This window comes from Ochotona princeps, chromosome 19 (genome assembly GCF_030435755.1).
Source record: "Ochotona princeps isolate mOchPri1 chromosome 19, mOchPri1.hap1, whole genome shotgun sequence".
Classification (NCBI taxonomy): Eukaryota; Metazoa; Chordata; class Mammalia; order Lagomorpha; family Ochotonidae; genus Ochotona; species Ochotona princeps.
This window is the reverse complement of record NC_080850.1, coordinates 28643948-28670283: the sequence shown is the minus strand read 5'-3', so window position 1 is coordinate 28670283 and position 26336 is coordinate 28643948. Positions and strand designations below refer to the sequence as shown.

The 26336-nt window shown below is 42.9% G+C and overlaps 1 protein-coding gene and 1 long non-coding RNA gene across 7 annotated transcripts in view; one reads left to right on the top strand and one right to left on the bottom strand.

The window, feature by feature from the left end:
- ARHGAP26 (Rho GTPase activating protein 26) overlaps nucleotides 1-26336 on the top strand; it is a 412073-nt gene that overhangs the window by 253726 nt on the left and 132011 nt on the right. For all 6 annotated transcript variants that reach the window (XM_058677831.1, XM_058677832.1, XM_058677829.1 and 3 more), the window contains exons 15-17: nucleotides 6582-6669; nucleotides 8177-8235; nucleotides 9777-9882. In XM_058677831.1, the coding sequence (XP_058533814.1) occupies nucleotides 6582-6669; nucleotides 8177-8235; nucleotides 9777-9882 (253 nt within the window). The remainder of the gene's footprint in view (nucleotides 1-6581; nucleotides 6670-8176; nucleotides 8236-9776; nucleotides 9883-26336) is intronic.
- Nucleotides 3970-14177, bottom strand: LOC131482679 (uncharacterized). The gene is made up of 3 exons (XR_009247228.1): nucleotides 14046-14177; nucleotides 13433-13560; nucleotides 3970-4109 (listed from the first exon to the last, which is right to left on the bottom strand). It is a non-coding gene; the product is annotated as an uncharacterized LOC131482679 (long non-coding RNA).

Sequence of the window (26336 nt, the reverse complement as noted above, 5' to 3'; positions counted from 1 at the left end):
TGGTAAAGTTTTTAGACTTTTTAAAAATAAAAATAAATTTTTTGTTATTACTCTGTAACTCTCAATCTTAAAATAGATGCTTGTCTACTCACTTTTTCTTCTGATTCTTTGCATTCTAGTAAAAATTCTCAAACCATTCCCTGAATCCATATCATTCACATGGATTATGTTAACATTGGGTTGATTATTCTTATTGCTTGCCATGCAGATTTTAATTTTATAATTAAATTTTTTTAAAAGATTTTTTTATTATTATTGCAAAGGCGGATATACAGAGAGGAGGAGAGACAGAGAGGAAGATCTTCCATCCGATGTTTCACTCCCCAAGTGAGCCGCAATGGGCCGGTACGCGCCAATCCGATGCCAGGAACCAGGAACCTCTTCCAGGTCTCCCACGCGGGTGCAGGGTCTCAAAGCTTTGGGCCGTCCTCGACTGCTTTCCCAGGCCACAAGCAGGGAGCTGGATGGGAAGTGGAGCTGCCAGGATTAGAACCGGCGCCCATATGGGATCCCGGGGCTTTCAAGGCGAGGACTTTAGCTGCTAGGCCACGCCGCCGGGCCCTATAATTAAATTTTAATGTCCCAGTTTTATTCAGCTCTTTGTGTTTGTACCTTTCAATCCTCCATTTTATTGTTTCCATTTATATCTTATTTTACTTTGTCTTTCTTCACAGTATTCGTATTTTGTTCGTATTATAGAACAGCTGGTTTCAAAGTTATTTTCCAGAGAGTTTTGGCCTCTGTGTTATAGGCCAACAAATATTGTGTAGGCTTTTGTATCATGTTTCCAATCACATTGGAACACATAACAGTTTTGAATCTTTGCTGTGAAATTCACTGTGGATAGGTTCTCCTTGTGTTTCTACTACTTTCCAACACTCTCTTTAGAGGCATCTCCTTAAATTAAAATGGAAGGCTGTGGTGTGTGATTGCAGCCAGTTTTCTGATGTTCTCAAATTGTTGATTTGGTGTGTACCATTAAGGGCGAGCCGAGTTCTCCCAGTTCTGCTCTTGGTTATGGTGCTGGGGAAGTGGAGTTCATTCTTGTTATGGTGAGGCCTGTGCTGGTTCTTCTGTTGCCACTCTCATGTGTCTTCTAGGATTTGACCCCTTCTGAAGCCACTTGCCTTGCTGTGCGGTAACACTGCCCTGTTCCCCAGTCTAGGTCATGGTTTGGATTACCGTCTCAAACAACTCTCTCTGCTCCAGGAAGCAGTGTGTGAGCTGCATGCTGGGACTTTGGATATCTACATTTTTTTCCTGTATCCTTCACTTTCTTTAACTTTTCCTAGAGCACTGTAAATCAGAGCAATCAAGAACTTACTTCTAAAGAAATCCAAAAGTAAAAATTGCCATCTTAATGATGTCACCTGAGAGCTAAAGTCTTACATGGCTTCATGTGGATACCACCCCAGACATAGAAGACAACAGCCAAATAGAATAAGGCAGCAGAGAGGCAGCTTCCCATTTTAACCACAGTATAGAGGTGCAGACAAATGATGACATAATTAGTAAGTGATAGGATAAAGGATTGATCCTTCTCAAAGTTGGGAGAGGTGCCTGCTAACCATAGCCTAAGGTCTCAGAGATGGGAGATCACAGATGGAAGCAGCCTCCTCTCTCTCCTGCAACCACTACTATTGCCATCACCTCCTGCTGCCCCTGCTGCCACTATCACCACCCTCAGCTGGCTTTTGGAGTCGCTCTGTGCAGGTACTCCTAAGACAGGAGCATGAATCTAAGAGCTTTTGGATCTCAAAACAAGTGGAATGCAGAAATGCTCTGTAGTTACTCTCTGCATATGGGAAGTGACTGAGGTTCTTAAAGATGTGTGACTTCCACAGAAAATAATTGAACTTAGTGGGGCAGGGGGAGGTGGCATTTAGCCTAGCAATTAAGAGACCCTCACATTAGAATGCTTGGCTTGATACCTAGCTCTGGCTCCTCATTCCTCTTCCTAGTAATGCAGACCCTGAGTGGTGGCTCAAGTAATTGGGATCCTGCCAGTTACATAGAAGACCTGGATTATATGTCTGGCTGCAGGTATTTAGGGAGTAAGCCAACAGACAGCAGCAGAGAAAAAGAGAGTGTATATGTGTGTGTGTGAGAGAGAGAGAGAGAATCATTAAACAGATTTGCTTATCAAATTGCTAAATATTAAACCTACTTTTGAAGGAATAGCATGCAATAAAAATAAAGTCTTATGTATACAAAGAGTGGTATTTTTACTCCTAAGTATTTCTGGTGTTTCTACTCCTGTGTATTTTTACCCACTTCCACTTGTAGGCACAGTATTTATCCAGGAGATGAAAATGCAGTCCATTTACAGCCACAACTGGAAACCACCCAAATGTTCATCAATTCGCAAATGGGTTAACAAATTATGGCATATCCATAATATTGAATACTACTCAGTGATAAAAGGATTAAACTGGTAGCACATGCACCATTCTCACTGGATTTCAAACATGAAATACTGTGTAGAAGATACTGCCAGGATCTGGAGGTAGAGGAAAAGAATTAGGTATAAAGGGGCACAGGCATTTTGGGTCTGATGGAAATTACCTGCATCTTGATTGAACAGCAGTTGCATGACTTTGTACAGGTGTCATGGAGCTATGCTTTTTGTAAAGGGTGAGTGTAGTTCAATCAATTGGGCATGAAAACCCAGACACAGGGTAAGATTCTCAACCTTTTATTCACATTAGAAAGAATACACCCCAAAACAGGGAAATCACGTCTTTGGCCTCATGGGCTAAGAGCCAAGTGTTTGATTACAATTTGCTGTCAAACACATGGAAGAGACAGTCTCAAACCTCTGAGTATGCTTGAGCAAATTTTAAAAATTTCAGATGCACAGATTTTTTACTCAGATGTCACTTGTCATTTTTAAGACTTGCTTCCTCAGGTAGAACATGTGCAAGAAAACTGTAGATTATGTCACTGTTCATCACAGCAAAAATGCAGGGAGCACTCTTAGTTTCTGTGAATTGGAGGACATTAACTTTGGTGCAGGTTAAGAAGATGTGTCTTAGTTATTGTTGTGAAAGATTTTTGCATGTTAGGTGAAAATGCACAGAAGGCAAGTAGAGTGTGCTTCCTTTGTGTTATGAAGATTTATGCATTCATGCATATGCTTGGATGTGTGTTCAAACACATGCAAACTCATGTTAGTGTTTACTTTTATCATAGGAAGGACTTGTCTTAATGTGTATGTAGTTGATTCTGTTAACTTTTTTTAAAACCCTTTGTGTGTTAACCTTCTCATTCAAAGATAAAAAAGCAAATTTTCCAACATCATGATGTGTTGTTAGGAACTTAAGGAGACCATAGACAAATTTCTCCATCGTTTTCTCTAGAGCCTCCTGCCCTGTCAAGCACTGCAAGACAACAGTGGGCTAGGAGGTTCTTAAGGGACTGATCCAGTGTGGCATTTCTGTGCAGGGCTCATTGTGACTGCTTCCAGTCTGTTTTCTGTGTTATTATGGATGTACGTTGATGAAGAAATAGACTTACATGTTCCACTTAACCTTTTAGATGCCTTCTTTATACATTGCATTGCTCTGCTAGTTTAGAACCTTTCTCCTAAGCATGTGGTCATGTATGTGATCAGGAGAAATGTACCGAGCCTGCAAGAAACTTGGAAAGGATCCTTCTGCCACATGTTTAGATGGCCCAGGAAGCCCTGACCTGAGCGAGGGAGCATGGGGGTGGGAGGTGGACCCACACAGCACTCTCTGAGAGTTGGTGGCCTTAAGGGCTATGTGCAATTTAGTCTGGAGACGAAGTGAATTCAAATGAATGTGCTCAAGTTACCAGCCTTGCCTCATCAGTGCTATAAAAAGCCCCCCCAGGCAGGCTGCAATCTGACTCTCCTTTCTGTAATGTTACACGATATTCCTATGGTTACCAAGCTGGAATAAGTGGAAGCTAATCATTAGCTTGCTGACTGTGGTTCATGGAGCAGCTCACAAGTCCCAGAGCTGCCACCACCTCAGGTTTAGTTCCATGTTGACTCTTGGGTCCTTGTCAGGGTGTTCTTCAGAGACATGTAGAATAAGATTGGCCTGGTAGGCAGGAGTCATGTCACGGGGCAGCCCTCCAAGCACCTATGGGTGAGAGCAGGGGCACAGTTTGGCATATATTCACATTTCTGGGAAGAGAACTGTGTTAGCGGGAAATGTCAGAGGAAAGTGTTTACACCACCCACAGTCTTGGTCTTGGGAAATAGCCACTACCTGTCTTTTCCTACATTGACTGTGGAACATTCTACTCTGTGACCCTTTCTTATGTCATGTGTTGAGAAAGACTTGGCCCAAGGTCACTCCTAACCAGGACACAGCACTCTGCCTTGTGGAAGTGTGTGGGTTTTGAGCTGAGGGCCTTATTTCTGTTGTCTTCAAGAAGGTGTCAGGGGAACAAACAGAACAGGAGGTGCCAGCTGCCATTATCTGTACCAGCTGGATGTGTGCCCTTACCTGTGGATTGCAGACTAAATCCCTCAGCCAGTCATGAGTATTCAGCCTCTGCCTACCAGGCTTTTCCCAGTTGATAGAAAATATGCTGTCCTCCCCTATGACTCTTGACCCTTGTCCAACAAATGGGCTATTGGCTTTGAGAGAGAAACCGCTTTCTAGATAGCTGATATTCCAGAGTTTGTGGAGACTATCCAGAAGAGAGACAGTCAGAAGGCTACCTCAGGTTACCTAATGTGCACTGTCATCTCGGCATATGGATTATTAAAAATGGAAAATCTGACCTAAGCTGACTTAAGGAGGAAAAAGATTATTTATTGGCTCAGCTGAGTAGCATGGCATAACTCACTCCAAAGGTTCAAAGTGTGTAATCATGACCCTCTATCTCCTCTCCTTGGTCTCTGTGGGACTCACTCTCAGGTTCTCCAACAAAGAACCTGGCGGTTACATAACTTCCCAGGGCAAGCCCAGCAAATGACAGCGCAACCCCTTGGCTGTAAAAGTGCTGAGGCTCACGAAGAGTGGCCTGCCCTTGGTCTCAGGCCCTTATTGAACCACACATTGGAGCAGAAAGGGGTGTGTTCTTTGTCAGTCAGCCCTGAACCTTGACCCTGGGGCCCTGGGAGGAGAGAATAAGTTCAGGAGAACTTCCCAGCTGAAGACATGACTCTGTGTAGAAAGAGAGCTGGTGGAGTTTCGCTGGATCTGTAGCCAGCAGGAGGAAGCTGGAGTCGCCCCATGGGCTCTGCAGTGGCCCACTGCCCTCCTGACAGTTTGTGCCTTGCCTTGCCTCACCTGCCATGAGACAGGGCTCTGTGTTCTGATTTGTGAATCATTTCCTGCTACCCATCCTCTGCCTTTCCAGTTTCACTCCCCCTGAGTGCTGCTATTTGGGAAGATGAAGAATCTTCTCTTCCTTTCTCTTACCACACACACTTTTTAAAGCACATGCATTTGTTTACAATACCACACAAGAAAGACCAGGCATACTTTCTCTGCTGAATCTAGTTGTATGATGGTGGTTCTCCTTGCTTGTCTGGGCATTTCAACTTTCAAGAAAAAAAAAAAATCAGGTCTTGGAATCAAATCGTTCACAGATTAGAAAAATCTAAAAGCTTCAATTTGACCACTTTCACCCAACTCTATTTTAATTTTAGAGTCTTTTCATCCAGTTTTCATTTGGATTAGTTTGTCATGAACTTTGAATCTTGATTTTGTTTTTTTGCATGACATCATTGTATAATATAGGCATTGTTGATGCTGCTGACCATTCACTGCTATGTAAACAGCATGGTATGCTATCAAGGAATCACCATTATTCATCTGTCTTTGGACACTTAAGCTGAATCCTTTTCTGTCCTAGATTGTTTGGGGTATCTAATTTTTTTCATGCCTTATTTCCTGAGAACAGATATAAGAAACTGGGTTCCTGGATCAGAAGGCATAAATATTATGAAGATTTTTGATAGATATAGCTAATTTGCTTTTCCCAACTGTTGCATTTGGGGCTGGTGTTGTGGTACCGTAGATTAAGCCTTTTAATTGTGATGATAACATTGTGTAGGGGAGTGCCAATTTGAGTCTCAGTTGCGTTTTTTGTTTTGTTTTGTTTTTTTCTCCGACACAGCTCTTCACTAATGCAACTGAGAAAGTAGTAAATAATGACCTAAGTCCTGTGGCCCCTGCCATCTATGTGGGAGGCCTAGGTTGAGTTCTGGGCTCCTGGCTTCAGCCTGGACCACCCCTAACCGTTAAGACTAATGAGGGTGTAAAACAATATATGGATGATCTCTCTCGTTCCATATCTCTCCCTCTCTGTCACTCTTTCAAATAAATCAACAAGCAAGTCTTTTGTTTAAAAAAATAAAAATATGGTACATTATCTCTACTGCTTCCAACAAGTTATAAGATCAGTTTTGCTGTATTCTTCCAGTTGTATATATTCGGATTTTTAAGCATTTTCCCAATGTGATAGGTCACATATGTGTCATTTTGTTTTTATAGACAATCCTCTGGTTGCTAGCAAGGTGGAATGGTTTTGACCTGAGCTGGTTGACTAGATGTGTGTTGTGCTATGTTTCATGCATGCTCTTTTCTTCACTTTAGACCCCAAGACAGCATCAGATACAGAGACAGACATCTGCGCTGAGTGGGAGATCAAGACCATCACTAGTGCTCTGAAGACCTACCTACGGTAGGGACTTCCCACTTGCAGGCAGGAGCCTGCCCATTCCCATTATCAGGAAATGGCGGGGATGGGGGTGGGGGAGGGCGTGGGATGGGAAAGTGCATATTTATTTTCAACCTCCGGAGAGCTGCTGGGTGGGTGGCTACAATGTGGAAACCATCGCCATTGTGTGGCTGAAATGTGGAAATCATTGCCACTGTGTGGGTGCATTTGGTTCAGCTGGTGAGTGACTGTAAGTCATCCCTGGGTGCTGGGTTGCCCTGTGCAGTGGGGCCAAGAATGATTGAGGAAGCTCAGCTAGGATAATTAGCCTTGAAGAGGAGCTAAACTATGGCCTTAGCTGAGTAATCTGTTAAGAAAACAAAGCATCAGATGTCACATTCTGTTGAGAATGCATTGCATACCTGCTGTATTTTGGCATGTTTGTGTGTTAATGCTGTTCCTTTAAAAGGAGGACTTGATGGGACTTGTTTCTGATTACTTCCACTTGGATTGTAAAACACTCTTACTGGAGAGACTGTTTTACTTATATTAATATATATGATATTACTACTGGTCTGTATCTCCCTTGGCTATTTATTAACGGTGAAGTTATGGACCAGCTCCCCACATCCCAGTTTCCTGAAGAGGGTGAGATTTACACTAGGCTCAAAGGGCAGAGGTGTACACATGCTGTAGTTCTGCACTGCAGTTGTTACATATGAAGATAGTGTCTGGTTGTCAGTTCAGAGAATCGTAGTCACGAATGCTATAAACCTTTGAACAGAGTTTGTAAAGATGTGCTTGGTTAGAAAGCAGAAAAAGGAAACCCATAGAAAAGGCCTCATCGTATACATTCTGTTGATTCTTGGGGCAGTGCAGTTATGTGTAAAATGCAGTGGAAGGGATGACAGTTGAATTAGGGAATCCGATGAGAATAAAATCTGATCCAAGAATAAAGTACAGTCTGTTGAGAACTCTTATTTGGATTATCAAAAAAAAAAAAAAACAAAAACAAAATTGGAGGTTGGTAGTTGAACTTAGTCATGCCTAGAGGGTAAAATTTGCTTGAATTCTGAAGAACATTCTGGATTGAATTCATGACAGAACCACCTACAGAAATTTATGCTAGTGCTTTCAGATGAACTGATCTATCAAGCTACTGGGAAAGCAAAAATGCAGCACAAGTAATCCCAAACATGTAGTTAGTTGGTTCTTCCTCAGGTACATATTAAAATGCTCTGGGGAGTGGTTGAGTCACTGAAAAAGAAGTCTCTTGGCCTGTGCTAGTTTTTTATGTCTGCACATTTCTGGTGACTCGGTCACACTGATCCCTGGAAGAAGAGAGGGATTGAAGAGTTCCAGTGCAGCGTCAGGATCCTTTCTGCAGGGTGTTGGAGCCGTCTGGGTGTCGTTTCCCTGTGCTGTTACCCTTCAAGAATGGTCATGGGATTCAGCAGTCTCTGGGCTGCTGCTGAGTGGGATTATCACAACTGTATTACAAAGCTGCCGAGTCTCTGTCTTTTTCTTCCAGAATGCTTCCAGGGCCACTCATGATGTACCAGTTTCAAAGAAGTTTCATCAAGGCAGCAAGTAAGTTTCACTCTTGGTGCAATTTTAAGAGGAAGAGATTAGAATTTTCTATGTCAAAGAACAGTTGGTGTCCCAACATAAATATTTTCTGGTCCTTCATATTCTGCTTATGAATGCCATATATTTATATATGAGCTTCTGACACCAATTGAAAATGAAGCCAAGTTTGAGAGGATAAGTATCTTGCTACTGCATTGAATTTACAGAGGAGAGACTTCAGGGTGGTTTTTTGGTTTGGTTTGGTTTTGTTTTTGAGGTGAAGGAGGAGGTGAGTAGCAAGAGAGCAGAGAAAAGCAAGTTTGCCTTTCTGGTTTTGCTTTTTGGAGTTCTAATGAATTGAATTTTTCTCCCCCTCCAGCCTTTGAGTAGCATTTTACAGAATGAATCAGACATTGCACATTACCTAAATTGAACATTGGATGTGGTTCCCTGAATATGACACCATTTATATAACTTCACAGTCACTTTCCATCATGTGTTCCATTTACAGCTTCTTATCATTCTTTAACTAAATCATCCAGGTCCCTAGTGTCATATTACTCATCTTAAAATACATAGAGATTAGATGCAAGATGCCCTAAGTATACTGGAATCTGGCTATATGGGGCAGGTCTCCTATAAAGGATCAGTTAGATTCTCTATCAGACTTAAACCTGGCCTGAATCCTTGGAGTATTATTCTATCCATAGCTTTAGTGTCTCTGGTTCCATTTGGCCTTTCAAGTTTGTTTACCTTGGTAGGTCCTATTGGCCTAATTTAGTAGTACCTAATGTTCTGGTGGCCTTCTGCACTCAGTTGTCTCCTTAAAACAGGGATGAGAAAATCGTGGGAGAAGCTGGTAATGAAGATGGTGTTTATGTCATTGCACCCTCCGAGAAAGTCCAAAGCCATAGCAACCACTCTTTAATTAAACCTCGCATCAGTCCTATAAATAAGCGTGATGAGTGCCATCAATTCATTTTGCAGAGAAGCGAAGCCACTTCCCTAGGTTTATCAAGAAAACACAATGAGCCAGGATCCAGGTTACGTGGAGGCAGACACATGTAACCTGGTACCTACCATAGCTTGCTTTCTCCTGGGCTGGTCGTCATGTGTAACTTGAGAATCATGGGCATTTCCTTCGATCCCTTTGATGCTGTCGGGGAGTGTTATTTTGATATTTGAGCCCCTTGCTATGCTGTGCACGTAAGATTTATCACTTTACAAGTGCATACAGTTCCTTCTTTTCTTGAAATGGTGTTGGCCCTCTAGGGAGCCAGCTGTGCCTGCATGCCTTCTTGCTCCGGGAGTGCAGTTGACCAACTCCACTTCAGTGCGTCATCACTTTGGCGTGAATTTTGTGATGGTCAATTATTTTGCTGAACCTTGTTACAGAAAGCACCACTCAAAGGACTTCTAGGTCTGGTTGTGCCAGTCATGGAGTGTAAATGTTTGAGAATGTCTCCATCTGTCAGTGCCAGTCTTTAGTTGCCCCTGATTTTGTCTTGTGAAGTGTTTAGCTGTAATAATGATTAAGTATTACCTTGCTCCTTCCTTCACAGAGCTAGAGAACCAGGAGACACGGGTCTCCGAAATCCACAGCCTGGTTCACCGACTCCCGGAGAAAAACCGGCAGATGCTACAGCTGCTCATGAACCACTTGGCCAAGTAGGTTTATGACTGATTTCTGGCCTTCTGCTCACCCTCAGAAAGTTCTTATCTTAGCAGAAAAGCTGCTCTTGGTTCTGCTTATGTTCCTGTCTCCCGCTATTGCATCAGGTATGCTGGAGGCTTAGGAAAGAAATGTGTGAAATGTTAACTGCAGAGGATTACAGCTGCAAATGCCAGATGGCCTTCACAGAGGCTGCTGGGAAAGTGTTCATAGAAGCAGGCCTCCGAGCAGCGTTTGCAAGAGGAATATTGCTGTGTGATGATCCAGGGCCAACCACACTGAGTCTTCAGGGCTTATGTGTTCTTTTGGTGCTCCAGAACAAACATAAATACGTGCGTTTACGGAACTTGGCTTTGGAGGATGAAAGCCTACGTTGTAGGGCTGATTCTGTTCTTTAATTCTGGAGCCTTCTGTTCCTTACTTTCCTCATTTGTCAAATATGAAGAATAGATTTTGCTTTATCTGCAAAATCATGGACTTTTAAAAGCTACTTGTGATAAAGGTCTTTGCAGAAGTGTAAAGAATGAAGGAATTATTTTTGGCAAATTCCCACTTGCCATTTGTGATCATCAGAGCATTAGCTGGGAACCTGATTTTCCTGCTAAGGGTATTTATACTCTTGGAATGGTTTTGAATTTTTGTGTGCTTATTATTGCCTGACCCTTTAAAAGTAGCCTTACTGACTTCCCTCATACCATGCCCGTTAACTGCATGTAAGTTCTAGCTTTCCATCTACTTTAATGGAATGTTCCTGTTCACAGCCTGGAACAGAAGAGAATAATGAGAATATAATAGTTAACCCAAGTCATTAGGCTCTAAACTCTGAATTGTTAGGTTTTATAGTTGGCCCTTGTCAACACTTTGCTCCCCTTTAAAACAGTTCTTTGGGATACATTGAGGCACATCTGAGGAAAAAGATTCTGGCTAGTTTTCATATTCCTTTCAAGCCCTTGGTATTGCCTTTTGGAGAAAGACTATATGGATATCATAAAGACTTTCAAGGATATGATGAAGAGATAAGAATGTTCTGGTTGTTGGTGAGAAGCAGTTGAGTGGAGGCAAGGACTGCTCCAGTATTAATCAATTTTTTCTCCTGCTGTGCCCTATCAAAACTGAATGTTCAGAAACAAGCATAACAGAAAGCATGCCTCAAACATGTCAGTAAATGCTGATAAAATGTGTTTAAAATCACGAAAACTTGACTTTAAAAAGTATGTGTGGATGCCCTGATATAATGGTTGGGTGCCTTGTCCACAACCCCAGGTCAGGCACTTGTTAAACTAAAAAACTGACTTCCATCTGAATTGAAAAGCTTTGCACACTTGAGGGACATGCTCCCCAGACAAGGAGGTTGTTGGCGTACTTTCCAGCCCAGGATGCGTGGGGAAGAGCATGAGTGACCTGTGGCCCCTGAGTCTTACTGGGCCCACCAGCCTGCTGGGAGCAGCTAGTGGAGGAGGATTAGGCAGGAGCCAAAAGCTGTGGGGCCCTTTCACACAGTGCAGTTGAGATGAAAGCTTGATTAGACTGAGAGTGAATGGTGATTCAGTAGTCTATATTGAATTTTCCCGTTTGTAAATTGCCATGAGGATTGTTAAGACTATTAAAGAGTGAGAAATGACTGAAAAAGACAAAGCTTTAAGACAGATCTTGAACAGTTGAGCCTGCTTCTCTCCTCCTGGGGCTTGGTTCATATTCTCTTCTTTTTTCACCCTTTACTCTCTTAATGCCATTGAGTTAGTCTACCTTGTTCCTATTCTAACACACAGTGCAACTGAAATATGCAAAGTGACCTTGACTTGCTGTCTTCTCACTAGTTCACACCCATTGTGGTTTTGCACTGATTTATATCATAGCCTATCTGGAGCAGTACGTCCTAGTTTCAATACTGGGCATGATTTCATTTGCCACTGTGGCATTTCTGTGTTCATTTAGTTATCAAAAAAATCTACTTATGGGAAAGCTGTTAGGTTGTAATGTGAGTTAGTCTGACCTGATGTTACAGTAGCAAGACTCCAGTGCTCAGTGTGCTGTGTTTATCATCTCTAGAATTTAAATGTCCTCATACAGATGGATATAAATGAGTACTGTCACATCCAATGGAGATTATTTAATTAGATCTGAAAAAAAATTTTGGCACCCTGAGGAGCTCTAAGATTCCACATAAACTCTGCACGCTGATGTACAACCTCATCCTGACTTTAAACCTGAGCGGGAGGGAAAAGTGAACTTAGGACAAGAGGTTGGTTTAATTGCAGTTTTCTCAGGTCACGCATACCCTGGGGTATGCCTGAGCTTTTGTTCCTCTGGGCGGGCTAAATGGTCAGCTTCCTTCCTCAGTTTTGGTTTCAGGACTGATTCTGCTGGAAAACCCAGTATTTACTTCTCTGGTTACCTACTGTTTGCCTTGTGCATCTCAGGCTTCAGCCTAAGAGGGGAGTCCTTATGAATTGTGGGTTTTGTAAAGGATTCTTTTGAAAACATTTTCCAAAGTTTATTTCCTCTAGGTGTGGAAAAGTATCAAGGCAAGGTAAATTTATTCTGAAGCAGAAAGACACTTAGCAGGACAGTGTCTTGGGTGGTGGGGGTGGCAAGGAGAAGATACAAACTCCCAAGTCTCTAAGGCAAATGATGACCAGGACACACCTAAGTTACAGAGATGTTGGGTTTGTTTCAGACCTCAGAGAGAACAAAAAAATTCTAGGCAACCATGCACATATTTTTGTTCCTGCTTAACTCTACTATGATAATTAAATGTTTTGTATTTAGATCTTGGAATCAAGCATACAGTCATGTGCCCCCAAGCATGGTTAGAATCACCTGGGAAACTCTGCATAATTGATTTATTTCTTTAAAAATGAGTATGCTTCCTTTTGGGAGCTGCTAGCCTAGAGAATAGGTTGTATATAAAGATGTCCTAGGAGAGAGAAATGGTGTTAAGAGAAATATGGATGGGGATTTGGGAGAGTATTAAAAATATGAGGAATTGGTTCAGAACTGTAGTTTCAAAATGAAGATTTTCTTGTCATGATTGAATTAGTAAAATAAAATTCTTTTTTGATTTCTCCTCTGTACAATTTAACTCTGTGTTCAGTTTTCTGCAAATGACTTGGTTTTAAAGTCACTTATTCAACATTGTAATTATGAGAACAATTATCCCTAGCTAACTTCTTGGGCACAGAAGTCTATTTCTTGCACTATTTCTTCCACTTTCTGAGTTCCCTTCCCACACAGTTGTTTGATTTTGTGTTTTCGTGCAATGGGGCAGTGGGGAGCAGAGCAAGAGAAAAAATTCTGAATCTTATGATTGTGGAAGAAAACGAAAGTAGGTGAGTAATAAGGACTGATTTCATGGTAGTTTCTTAGTGTTTACATCTTGCAATGACTCTGAGTATGTTGCATATCCCCGCAGATGCCATTCATAGTAGCTCATCATAACTTTGTTATGGTGTTTATACTGTATGGGAGGGTTTCAGAGGACTCACCATACAAAAGGGGTATCTATTAAAAATACATTTTCACAGCTGGTTTTCCCCAAACACTTACCAAAGAATAAATCTTGGTCTCTTTCCTTTTTCATAGCAATTATTCCCTTGTTGCTAGCGTGCTGTTAGAGAGGCAGAGTCCTATCCTGCTTCTCCAAAGCAATGTTGTATCATTTAGGATGATTGAGGCTGTAAGAAATGGAAATTCCAATTCAAAATGGCTTAAACAGGGGCTGGCTCCAAGCTATAGCAGGCTAAACCTCTTTCTGTGGTGCTGGCATTCTATTCAAGTACCTGTTCGAGTCCCTACTGTTCCACTTCTGATCCAGCTCCCTGATTATAGCCTAGGGAAGCAGTAGGGAATGGCTCAGTTGCTTGGGCCCCTGCTCCTACATGGGAGACCTGAAGAGGCAACTGGTTCCTGGATTTGGACATGCCCAGCTCCATCCATTGTAGCCATTTGGGGAGTGAACCAATGGATAGAAGATTCTTTTTGTTTTGTTTTGTTTTGTTTTTCTTTCTCCCTCCCTCCTTCCTTCTCTTTTGCTTTCTGTTTATTTTTTTCTGTCTCTCCCCCCCACCCGTTCTCTCTGTAACTTGACTTCCAAATAAATAAATAATTCTTGTGAAAAACTAGCTTAAACACTGAAGAGATCTGTTGTGTCATTACATACCATTGATCCTGAAAGATGGTTTATTTCTTGGTTTGTGGAAGACATAGGCAATTTTTATGCCTCTACCCAGCCAGCCTCACTGTGTTGGCTAGCCCTTGTCAGGGTCTTAAGATAATAAGCATATCCTTTTCTGTGACTCCCTGTCCACAGGCAAAGGAATGCTCTGTGTTTCTTACTGAGTCTCTAGTTAAGAATTTTGATAGTACTTTTCCTAGATATCTTCCACTAAAGTTTTTAGTCACATCTCATTGGCTGGAAGCAATAGGAAGCCCCTCCCCCTTAATTGTTTTGTAACAGGAGGATCTGCCTAAGCTTCCTGGGGTACATGAGAAGCAGAATCGAAGCAAGGTTTTGAATAGGCAGCCCACAGTGTATATTGTAAGCAGTCTTACTTAAGTAGCATTCAGCGGCTAGCCTTGAGTTTATCAAGGGATCTTGGCTTGGTATGCTGACTCAGTCAAGGCATGTGGAACCACAAGGCCAATTTGGAGCAGAGAGGAGTATGAGTATGAGTGTATATGTGTCCATCTATGGTATAGACACACATACACTCAGGCAAGGTTTGGGTAGAGGAGGATGGTAAGAGAGTATTGAAGGAGATTTGGTTGACTTTCATCCCATTTCCTTCTGCTGATTTCATAGTTCTTTCCCTTACCCAGTGCTGTGTTTTTTGCTTTGATCATCTGTTGCATGCTATGACTGTTTGTAAAGAATGTGAGACTCTAAGGATTGCAGAAATCATGAAGGAATATTGTATGGCTAACAATCAGGGAAATATAAGGAGTTGATGAACATAGAGTAGCATGACTGCTCTATCATTTCTTTGAAGTTTGAGTCCCTCCAGACATCCCTGTGAATTGACTAGGATGTATTCATGTTTCGCTAATTATCTAGAAGCAGTTAAGTTGGGTTCCTGTGCAAATGCCTCTGGTTATCATGAAAATCACTGCTAGACCTTGGTACCCAGCAGGATGGGTCCTGGTGGTTTAAGTAGCATTCCTTGAAGTACTTTAAGAGGGGTTAGAATCCAAGTAGGCACACCTCGATTCTTAGTATTAACACACGTCCCATAGGCACTCTGGTATGCCTCCACCCCATGGCTGGATGATAAGAGCATAATGATGAACCATGAAACAGCTGAGAGGAGCTCAATTTTTCTCTGTTATTGCTATGAGTCCAAACAAAATAGCTGTGGAATTTTATAAAGGACGTTTGAAAGAAAACAGCACGTATGACATGATAGCTTTCTAAGATGAAATAGTTCTATGAGCCATCTCTGGCTGCCTTTCTCAACCACACACCCTGGCTTCTAAACTTTTGTTCCTCACATAACCTCAGACAGCCCATGGCTACTGGGGCAGGTTGGTTTGGCTGCTGCCATCTGGCAGTGTGGCCTGATAGCCTACTAGAGTCACCCAGACTGACCACATTCTCTAGTCCCTGAGTTTACAGTTCTGATGGTTTTCACTTCTGTCTCTCCAATCAAGGCCCTTCTCCCTGTCTCCATCACTGCCTTCCTGATCCAGGCTGGCGTCATTTCCCCTAGATGGCTTGCAGAGCCCTTCTTCTAGTTGCTCTGACTGCTGGAGTGCTGGCTGTTCTCCAGGCTGTGGAGTACATGCTCTGCAACCAGGGACCTCTGAATACTGCAAATCTCAACATGCATTTCCTCTGCTTTAAAAAAAAGCTTCAAAAGCAACCTCCCTGTTGCTCTTAAAATCCTGGCTATGGTCTCCAAAGCCTATGTGGACCAGGCATTTCTGGGATTTGTAGCCTCATCTCCCATGATCACCATTTCATTCCTACAGCATGGTGCCTGGTAAACTTCAAGGCTGTATGTTGTGCTGAGGCATAGCTCATGTCTTGGCCACTTTTCTAACATCATCTTCCTTGTTTTATTGTTTTTGCCCTGGGTAATTTATTTTCTCCTGTATGGAGTGGTCCCTTACCAGTCCCTGACTGTCAAAGGCTTGCTTATTATTCTAGCTTCAGCCCCAGTACTGTTGCCTACAGCAATCCTTCCTGCTTCAGGTAGCGTCTCACTGTCCTGTGCTGCCCCAGCCTGGGGTGTATCACATTCTGCCTAGGGCACAGTTTGCCAGGTATGTCTCTGTTGCTCCTAGTGGATCAAAAGGTTCCAGTGAGTGAACAGTTGGCTTTTTTTTCCATTCCTCCTCCTCCTCTTCTCTCCCTTCCCTTCTTTCTTTTCCGTTCCTTTCCTCTTTTCCCCCTTCCTTTCCTTGAGCCTTTTCTTTTCTGTTATTTTCCTTCCTTTCCCTTTGCTTTTTCTCCTCTCTCCCTCCCTCCTTTTTTTCTTTCCTTCTTTTTTTCTAACATTTGTATATTTGAAAGGGAGTTACAGAGACAGAGATCTTCTTTCATCCTCTAGTTCACATGCCAAATGGCCACAGACTAGGACTGGCCACACGGAAACCAGGATCCAGGAACCCCAACTGAGTCTTCCCCTTTGTTGCAGGGGCTCAAGCACTTAGGCCAGTTAGCAGGGAAAACAGATCAGAAGCTAAGCTGGTGCTGCAATGTAGGATGCCTGCAGCAACACAGCACTGTGTGTTGTCCTTGTTTCTTACCTGGTTGTTGCAAAAAAAGTCTAAGTTCTAACAGCCCTCACGTGTGTTCTACTTGGTTGCTTTGCCCCAAAATTGCTGTTTTAAAATTTTAACCAGTTTTCCATCATTTTAAAAGGGCAGTTTTATTTGAAAAATTCAGATCCATGCATTAATGATTGCTGGAGTTGGGTAGAAGTGTCTTCCCTGATTGGCCAGAGTTCCCGAAAGCCCGTTTGTATTTCCTGTAATTGGTCTACTGCTTCGAGAATGCCTACCTGCCTGGCTACAGTGTAGGCATGGGAGAGTTACTTCCTTCTATGGCTCTTTTCTCCTGAAATATTGATAATTTCTGATAGACCAAAGGTCTCTAGAAGAAGCCCTTGATAGCTGCTTCCAGGCCTATTTATGTACATGGGGAAGGGAGAAGAGTGTATTTTTTTTTTAAGACTGAGATTCTCAAAGGACCTTCTCCAGTTATTTTTGGCAGTACGAAAGGAAAATCTATTTAAAGGGACACTGCAAAGAGGACAACCATATATTTGAAAGCAAATGGACAATGTAGCACTTTAAATTAATGGAAGCGCAGAAGACAAAATGAGAGCTCAGGTCATTTTTTCAATCCAGCTGCTGGGCCTTCCCTCATTTTCAGCACAAACATTTCTCTCTGGTCTATGGCTTTCCAGCCTTCAGGGTTAGAAACCCACAAGTGGAGTTTATTATTTTTCAGCTCTGAACATGAATCCACAGAATTCTGAATTCAAGGAACTGGGACTCTCACATCGCAGGGTCCCACCCGTTCTGAAAGGGGAAATGCTTGACTCCCAGCTGTGACTGCTGTGGAGGTTAGGAGCCTCTTTGATATGGGGTTCTGGTTTGTTTTGAGTTGTCCCCCTCTGTTTGGGTGTAGTCCTTTTCAATGACTTTCCTGTTTCGTGATTTGCCTCTTTCTTCTCTGAGCCCGTGGAGTCACTAGAGGGCTCCCCTCCTCTCAGGTTCAGCAAGGTACGTGGTGTGTGTGTCTGTGTGTGTACGCACGCATGTACTGTCTTTGCTGAGAGCCTCAGCAGACCTGGACCTGCCTTGGCTACTTCTCTGACAACCCCTTAGCAAAGCTTGTGTTCCAGGGAGCAGGTTCACTGCGTGCCTCTCTCTTGGGGTGGGAACTCGATGATTGGCAGCCTTGGCCATGGGCCTCCTCTCCTGCCTAGCATGGGGAGCATTATCTGCAGCACTGGTTTTCACAGTGACTGGTCTCCAAATGCTGTCAGCTGGCAGATTTGTAGGTGCTTGAAGTGCCTCTGTTAGGGCAGAAGGCACAGTGGGGAAGAATGTTCTAGAGCTGTACTCCTTGATTTGATCTTGTTGAGTGAATTAGTTTACTTCTCTGTGCCTGAATTTGTTTTTTTGTTGTTGTTTTTGTTTTGTTTTTACCAGATAAAGGAGACGATAACAGTTGTATCAGAAACTTACACTTACTTAATGGAAGACTGAAGTTGCCCATCTAGTGGTTCATTTTCCAAATGCCTACAGTAACTGGGCCTCAACCAGGCCAAAGCCAGGAGCCTGAAAGTCAGTGTAGGTCTCTGTGTGAGGAGCAGGGACCATCATACTTGTGCCGTCACCTCTTGCTTCCCAGGGCATGCACAGAAGGACGGTAGAACTGGGCGTAGAGCTGAGACTCAAAGCCATGCACTTCAGTATGGGTTGCAGGCTTCCCAGGTAGTGTGTCTCTCTCATCTCTCTCTCCAGTTGTTTTCACTGTCTTGGTTGAGCTTTCTTCACAGTTAGGTTATTGACAAGCAAAACCCTTTTAACTAGATGCAGGAAATGGTACTCTGAGGTCAAGTCCTCATGGGAGATTGCTGGGTGTGCTTGTGTTTGCTTTGTTTTCTCAGTAGTTTGTGTGCATGTGGCCTAAAGGACTAAACATCTCACTCTTCCTAGCAGTCAGTCCAAGGCCAGCTAGGAGACAAGGCTGTTCACACCTGGTTTTTCAGACCCTGCTTTACACCCAGGCTCACACTTTCCTGTGAGTATTGAGGACCTTCGTGATTCAAATGCTACATAGACCACTCCCTACGTACCCCACTCCTACCCCTAGCTTGGTACCACAAGGGTGATTGCATCTCAGAAGCCACTGTCTTTGCTACAGTTTAATAACTCTTAATTTCCTGGAGAGGGAGTGGCACGGTATATCATGACGACTCATCTTAGCCTTCATGGTCTGGAAATTTCCACTCATCTTTGTGATCTCTGGTTTGCCTGTGTAGGAGAGTCTGACTTTCCTTCCATCTTACTCAGTTTTGCTAGCCCCCCAGATGCTGGTCCCGGATTAAACATTCCATTGCAGTCCTCTTGTTCTCCCAGATTATGCGAGAGTGAAGTTTCCTTCTCCACGTTGCTGGCATCTGTATTGAAGTGTTAGTGATGACGATCAGGAACATGGTATGTGTGTTCAGCTTTGTCTTAGTAGGCAGCTTGTCAGTCTTGCAGTCTGATTCAAAAAGGGGCTTGAACAAATGGCCAGGTAGTTTAAATTGTGGCATAAGTGCATTCTGCTTCCTCTCAGGCCCAGGAATGCTTTTCTACAAATAGTTGAGCATCCCTGAGTCATGCTTCCAGTTGGCTGGTATAAGGGTGAATCATCATTTCTGGATTCTGCTTCCTGGGTAGTAGAGGAATTCACCGTGTTGGGTTTGCTCCATATGTTGCAGACAGGTCTTCCTGTGCACTTTGGAGGTACATAAAACTGGGTTCCAGCAGAATCACTGTTTTTCTTTCTGTAAGAAAATGGAATACCGGGGACCAGTGTCGTCATTCAGATTAAGCCTTCACTTGAAACGCCAGCATCCCATATGGGCACTAGTTCCAGTTCTGGCTGCTTCACTTCTGATGCAACTCTGTGATAGTGGCTGGGAAGGCGGTAGAGATGGCACCGGTGTTTGGGCCCCTGCACTCATGTGGGAGACCAGGAAAAAGCTCCTGGCTTTAGTCAGGCCCATCACCAGCCATGTAGACATTTGGGAAGTAAACCAGTGGATGGCAGGTCTCTCTCTGTGTGCCTCTCCTTTGCTCCCTGTAACTCTGTCTTTCAAATAAGAAAATAAGTAGATAAAACTGGGTACATTAGGCATAAAGAATTGAGGGGCTGGGTGTTCATTATAGCACTTAAAAGATAGGTTAGTATAACAACCACATCCTCTATTGGAATGCTTTGGCTTGGGTCCTGGCTGTACTTCTTCTTTCAGAGGTACATACTTGGAGACAGCAGGTGATGACTCATGTACTTGGGTCCTTATCCTCCACATCTGAGTGACCCAGAATGAGTGCAAGGCTTTAACCCGGCCCAGCCCTAACTGTTGGCAGGCATTTGGAGAGCAAACCAATGGATGGAAGATATCTCCCTTTGTCTATCTCTCTTCTTCCTTCTCAGTTAATGAAACATCTTTACAATCAGTGGCTCAACTAGTTCTTTGGTTGTAAGCAACAGATATTAACTGTAGCTAATTAAAAAAAAAAAACAGGAAAAGGGAATGTATTAGAAGACTCTGGGTCATTGTGATCGTTGCACCTTGCAGAGCAACCCTTGAGGGCCCTTGAGTTGCTTGGCATCTTCCTACATTTCCCTACGCCATGTCTTCTATTCTCCCAGGTGATTGTGTCAGAGTGCACTTCCCAATTCTTTGAGAAAATAGATTCCGTGAGAAGGGAATCTGTACATGCTACCATTAAGTACAGAGATGCTGTCTGTGCCTTAAAGGCAATCTGTTAGGGCCAGTGCATTTGCAGGCACCCCATAGAGGCATGGCAGTAGTAGTTTCCCCCCTCTTATGTCCACTTTTCTGCATTGTTGAATTTTTTTCTGTCAGCATGTTAGCCTATTGTAATTTCTAAAATGCTTTGGTTTGGGGGGTTGACAGACACTCTCAATCCTATTACCCTTTCCAGGTGTTGCCCCTCCCCTGTGACTTTCCCAGTAGCCTTTCTTCCATGATTGTCTGTGCTTCCTATTCCCAAATCCTCTGTTCCCATTCCTTCTCCCTTGAAGCTGTGTGGTCTCTTACTCCCACTTCTCCCCTTGAAACATGTCCTGCCAGTGTTGCACAGGACCTCATGTAGCTAAGTCTGTTCCAGACTTCCCTTCCTCCATTACTCTGAAGAATCGAATACAGATTCACACTCCGCTTTCCTTGAAATATTTTTTTTCTGTGGAACTCAGAACATTACACTCTCCAGCTTTGCCTCCTGCCTCCCTGACTGTTCTTTCCTGGTCTTGTTTGCTGTGCAGAATGACTTCAGTCTTCAATCCTCAGCTCCCACTCCCATCCTTCCCCACTCCCATCCTTCCCCAGTCATGTCATCTTCGATTGTATTCAGCTTGCACCTCGCAGCCCCTGACCTCTACCAGAATTGCTTAATTTTTCCCATAGCACATGTCACCAGGTAGTATACTATGTGTTTGACTCATTTGTTTTTGTTGTTTTCATCTTGCTACAATATAAGCTCCATGAGTTTAGAGATTTCTCTATGCTCTGCATCACTGGCTCTTTTAATACCTAGGTAGCACTTTGCATGTACTAGGAATCCATTAGTAAATGTTTGTAAAATGAGTAAATGAAATATTGGGGAAGTATCCAGGGACTTAAATGCCTTTGCAGTGTCTCACATCTAACCACTTCTTGTCCCCTTAGGACCTTACTGCAGGTTAGCATTCCTGTAGTTGTTCTAGTCCTTTTGGGATCGTGTACCCACTTCTGTAGTAAGACAGTGGGGGTGTAGCACCTGAATTCGTGGACCCTAAATAATGGGGAGAGAAGCCTCCAATTGGAAAGAAAAATCAGAGATCATAGCTCAGAGAATGCTGGGCAGCTAACATCAGGCGTTCATGAGAGCGATGTCTGCTGACATCCAATTATTTGCCTTATGGAATTCCAAATCTATTTTAGAAGGTTGAAATTTGAGCATGGATTTTATCTGTGGTGGATCTTGTGAGTGCCTGAATAATGTTAAGATGCATCATTAATAGGCCTTTTAGCATCATACTTCATGATACATGAAAATTACATGAAATTCAAGTTACACATGTTATCTGTGATGGCTTTTATGCTTAAGAGATTGCAAGAGAAACCGTATGGTCAACAAAGGCTATAGTTTATTTTATACTCCGTTGTCTGAAACTTCAATGAATTCTGGGTCTTAACTAGAACCCCATCTGCAAAAATTTTGATTATGCATGTGAAAATATTCCAAAATTCATATTTCTGCTATAAGCACTTCAGATAAGGGATACCCTGCCTGTATCTATTTGTTCTGCTGTAATTTCTCATTTTGTAGTATATGTATATGAACACTTATTTTTATGACAATTAACTTTCGCCATATTTGTTCCTCCTCCTTGATGTTAGTGTTGAAATCCTCTTTTGCCCTCCCTGTATCCCTTTCATCACCAGGGGAAAGCGTTAATGTGAATTTTACTGTGTATCACTTTGAGCTATGTTTCGTTATTGTAAAATGGATTTTTCTTGTCCAGCTACAGACGTCTGCTGTCTGTACGTGTGCATGTGTGTTAATTTCCATATATATCATCAGGATATTTGCTTAATGTTTCAGATTGTGTTTTTCCTTCCGTGTTACCTTTTTGAAACACTGGACCTTTCCTTTGGATACTTTGAACATATACCACGCATTATTTATCCTTGGCCCTATTGATAGACACTTAGAGCTGCTTCTGGGTTTTGCCAGTATAGACCAAGACATAATGAATGTCCTTGCAAACATCCTTTTGTGTGTGAGTTTTGGCAATAACTATACCTAGGAATGGAATTGCAAGGATTTGCATTGCATCCTTTTTGCTAAGTAGTGCCAAATTATTCTTCCTGGTGACTGAGTTTACATACCCAACATTTGGAACAATAGCTAGACATATCTAGACAATCCTGATCATGCCTCAGTAAGTGTTCTGGGTTCTTTGACTACATTAAGAATGTAGGAGTCTGTCATTACCCTTTAACCTGAATCATAAAGCATATAGATAATGGTTGGTGGAATGTGTTCTAAACCAAAATTTTGATCAACTTGGTTGGAGGCTTAGAATATCAATGAATTAAAAAGAACCAAGGAACCAAAGCAGGGGGAATCTCTTAACAGGATTGTTGACCCACCCCGAGAGATGGAACCCAGAAACAACCCTAGCCCCTGGCCCTCTCCTTGCTTTCAGTGTGGCCTGCTCCGGTCCTGTTTGTTCTCAGAAACAGAGGCTCTCATTTTTGTCACAGCCTCAGTATAGTAGCCTTAGCTCCTCAGAGGTGGAAGAGCAGTGGCACAGCTCCTAAAGGGTTCCCTACAGAGGGTGGTTTGCTCCTGTCTTCAGCAGTCCACCAAGACAATAGGGTGTGGCTGCTTGGGGGATTGCGAAGATGATGGGGCCCTGCCTATGTCTCTCTTAAAATTTCTGTCATGGATAAGACTAATAATTCTGAACCTTGAAAAGAGAAGATGATGTTTCTGATTGCTGGTCCGCATACTTAGGGGGACCTCCTCAAGGGTAGAAAGTCAGCAACCCTCACTGTTATGGGGTCTCTCACTGTTTATTTCTGCCTGGCCTTGAATTACAGACTGAGTGTGTCTTTCCCAAAACCCATAAGCCCGTGATGAGCATCTCCTTTGCTGCCTGCCTCCAGAAGCCAGTTCATCTCCACATACCCTCTCATTGTTTTATCATCACTGAAATGAATCAGTTAACTGCCACGTTCTGGCTGCTGTGATTAGACTAGAGGAAAGGAAGAAAAGAAATGAACCAGCAAGCTAATGGATAGGCAGAGAAAGAAATCTGAGCATAGATTTCCTTCCTGCATTATCCATCCCAAAATGTTACAGATCCCAATAGAAGATGAAGACAATGTAAATCTGGACACCACTATGTGGTAGACAGGCTGAGATCAGGGCACGGCAAGGAAGACATCAGGGTCCAAGCTAGAAGGCAGCAGTAGCCTACACTGAGCGTGAGTAGGTCCTTGTATTTGGTCTCCCTGAATGTCTATCTCGCCTCAGCAGAATTACAACTTGGCTAGGTCTAAACTCCCATTTTGAGGATTCTTGTCAGCCTGCAGAGTTGTGTGCTTCCTCTCATTCCCCCAGCCACAGACAAGGATCTACAGTGTTAGATAACAGATTGATTCAGCCTGTCTTTTGTTCGCCATCTCTGATGACATTTGGAATTTTCCAGGAGTGGATGTGAATAAAGGATTCCAGAGGATTTTCGTTTAGAGAGAACTTCTCATGAAAGTGATTGTTGCTGCTTGGCATGGATAATTGCAAATACCCCCTTCCACCCATTAACATCAGTAATTGAAAGCTGGCTCTGGATATGGCTGTAGAAAAGAGCAACAGGTGGGTTTGATTTGCTCAGGAACTGGAAAAGCAACTTTAGAAACTATTAGCATCTGAACTCTTTGAGTCCTTCAGTACTTTGTTGATGGCCGCCTGATGAAACACGTGGTTATGGTGGAGCTGCTAACAGCATTTTTGTGCTGAGGAACCAGTCTCCTGGGCATTCACATCATTCCCTAACTGTTCTGTGTAAATGCCATTTGAGTCGGGCAAGAGTCACAGGCATCAGCCCCTGAAAGGATGCAGGGACTATGAATGTATTATCTTGTCACAGGTTTTACTTTCCCTTGGTTTTGCATAACCAGTGTTCAGGAGACCTATCCCTGCCTCCAGGAACTTGCTCTCTGTTGGGAGCATAGATTCAACATCCTTGTTCCAAAGCACTTGAAAATCCAAAACATCTGAGTCTACCACTCACCTGATAACCCAAGGGGCAGTTCTCTGTGTTACTTCACATTACAGATTGTCGTCAAATGCAGGTGCACTAAAAATATGGTATGAAAGTACTTTATGTAGATGCAACATGAATGAATTTTATGTTTTCTTCAAGTCCTGTGTCTCCTCACAGGTATGTAGCTATTCCACCACTGCCAGTCCTCAGCATTTCAATTTTGGGATTCTCAACCCATGCTAGGAAGCTTCATCATGTCTGAGTGGAAGAAGTAAAGGGAGGAGGGCACACAGGGTCCATTAAGTGGCCATAAAAATTGTGCAAATGGAAGCAGAAGATAAGTTTATTTGGCACAGAAAACTTGGAAATAATCTTAGTTTCCATGAACTATATAAATGTCCCTCATAAAAACAACAAGTGTGATGTTGTAAGGCAGTAGGGGAAGGTTGATTTTTCTGACCCTGACTCTCCCAGAAGCTTGTTCCATGTTGAGTGCTGCTGACCTGCAGACCCTTCATCATCCCTCGTATCTGTTTTGTTTTCTTCCCCTATATTCTGACTCTGTCAACACCTTTGCTAGCCAACCTTCATTTCATCCTTTGCTGCCAGTCTGAGTATGGAGTTTGTACTTACCATGGGAGGAAGGCATCCATGTGGATCACCCAGAAAGCTCAGTTTGCTATTGCAGAGTTAACTGTGCTGCACAGCTAATTTGATTATCACATTTAACTAAAAACACCTGCAGGGTCTGCCAGACAGCATACAGCAGGCCTGATATTGTCAGCCCCATATAAACCCTGTCACTGTCAGACTGGATTAAATGAATGTGTTTTTAAGTGCACATGCTTTTTCAGAGCCAGCACTTGAGTCATCTCAGAAGCTTCTTGCAACAGAGCTAAGGAGCACATAGAGCCTGTTTTGCCTTTGGACTCATTTCCCCCGCAGCCTTAGGAATAGCCTATCATTGTGTGTAGAAATCGATACAGTAGCTCAGTGTGCCTAGGCGAAGGGAGCTTGTTTGATGCAAGGTTTTCAGGTCTGAGGGCAATCTAGAGATAGGAGATTAAATGCAGAATTCTGTTGGTACTCAAAGACTAGGCTCACACTGCCTTCCATCATACTGTTTTTCTAAGAGACCAGAGCTGTCCCATAGCTCCAGAGCATCTGGGTGAGAAAGACCTAACAGGAGGAGAATGACCTACCCTAGGAATTGGGTTGGGGGGGGTTGAATTATTCAAATACAAGTTTAAATGTCCTTGTCTTTCTTTTGCCTTCTCTTTGTCTAATTGGGGGAGGGGGTGGGTGGGGGCAGGTAGTAATGAGAAGGACAGCATCTATGATAGATATTTATAAATATTCATTGAGAACTTGTTTATGAATTTGAACAGAAATGCATTTTAAAAATTACTTTAGAATAATGACTACAATCACACACATTTGATACAATGGCTAAGATGCTGCTTGGATAACCTTTATTACATGTTGAGGTGTCTGGGTTTAAATCCTGTTTCTGCTCCTGCTAAGGAGCACTTTTGGGAAACAGCAGGTAATGTCTCAAAGATATAGTTGCCTGCCAGACATGCGGGAAACTTGGACTGACTTCAAGCTCCTAGCTTCAGCCTGGCCCAGTACTAGCTATTGCAGAGCACTGGAGAAATGAAGTGGCAGATAGAAGATGCAGCCCCATCTCACGCTCACTCGCTCCCTATCTCCCTCCCTCTCTCCCTTCTCAAATAAATAAAAAATCAGAAGTAAAATATATGTATATAGAGAGAGGCTAAATCTATGTAAAATCGTAGTATGTCGTTAGGTAAGGAACTAGGATGTTGAGAGTGGGCAGGAAGCTGTGTTTAGTCACATGCTCCTGGAATCCCTCCCTAAGGAGGTAATACTTAAGGCACCACCTGAAGCCACATGATGAGTTAGAAATTTTTCTAGGCAGAG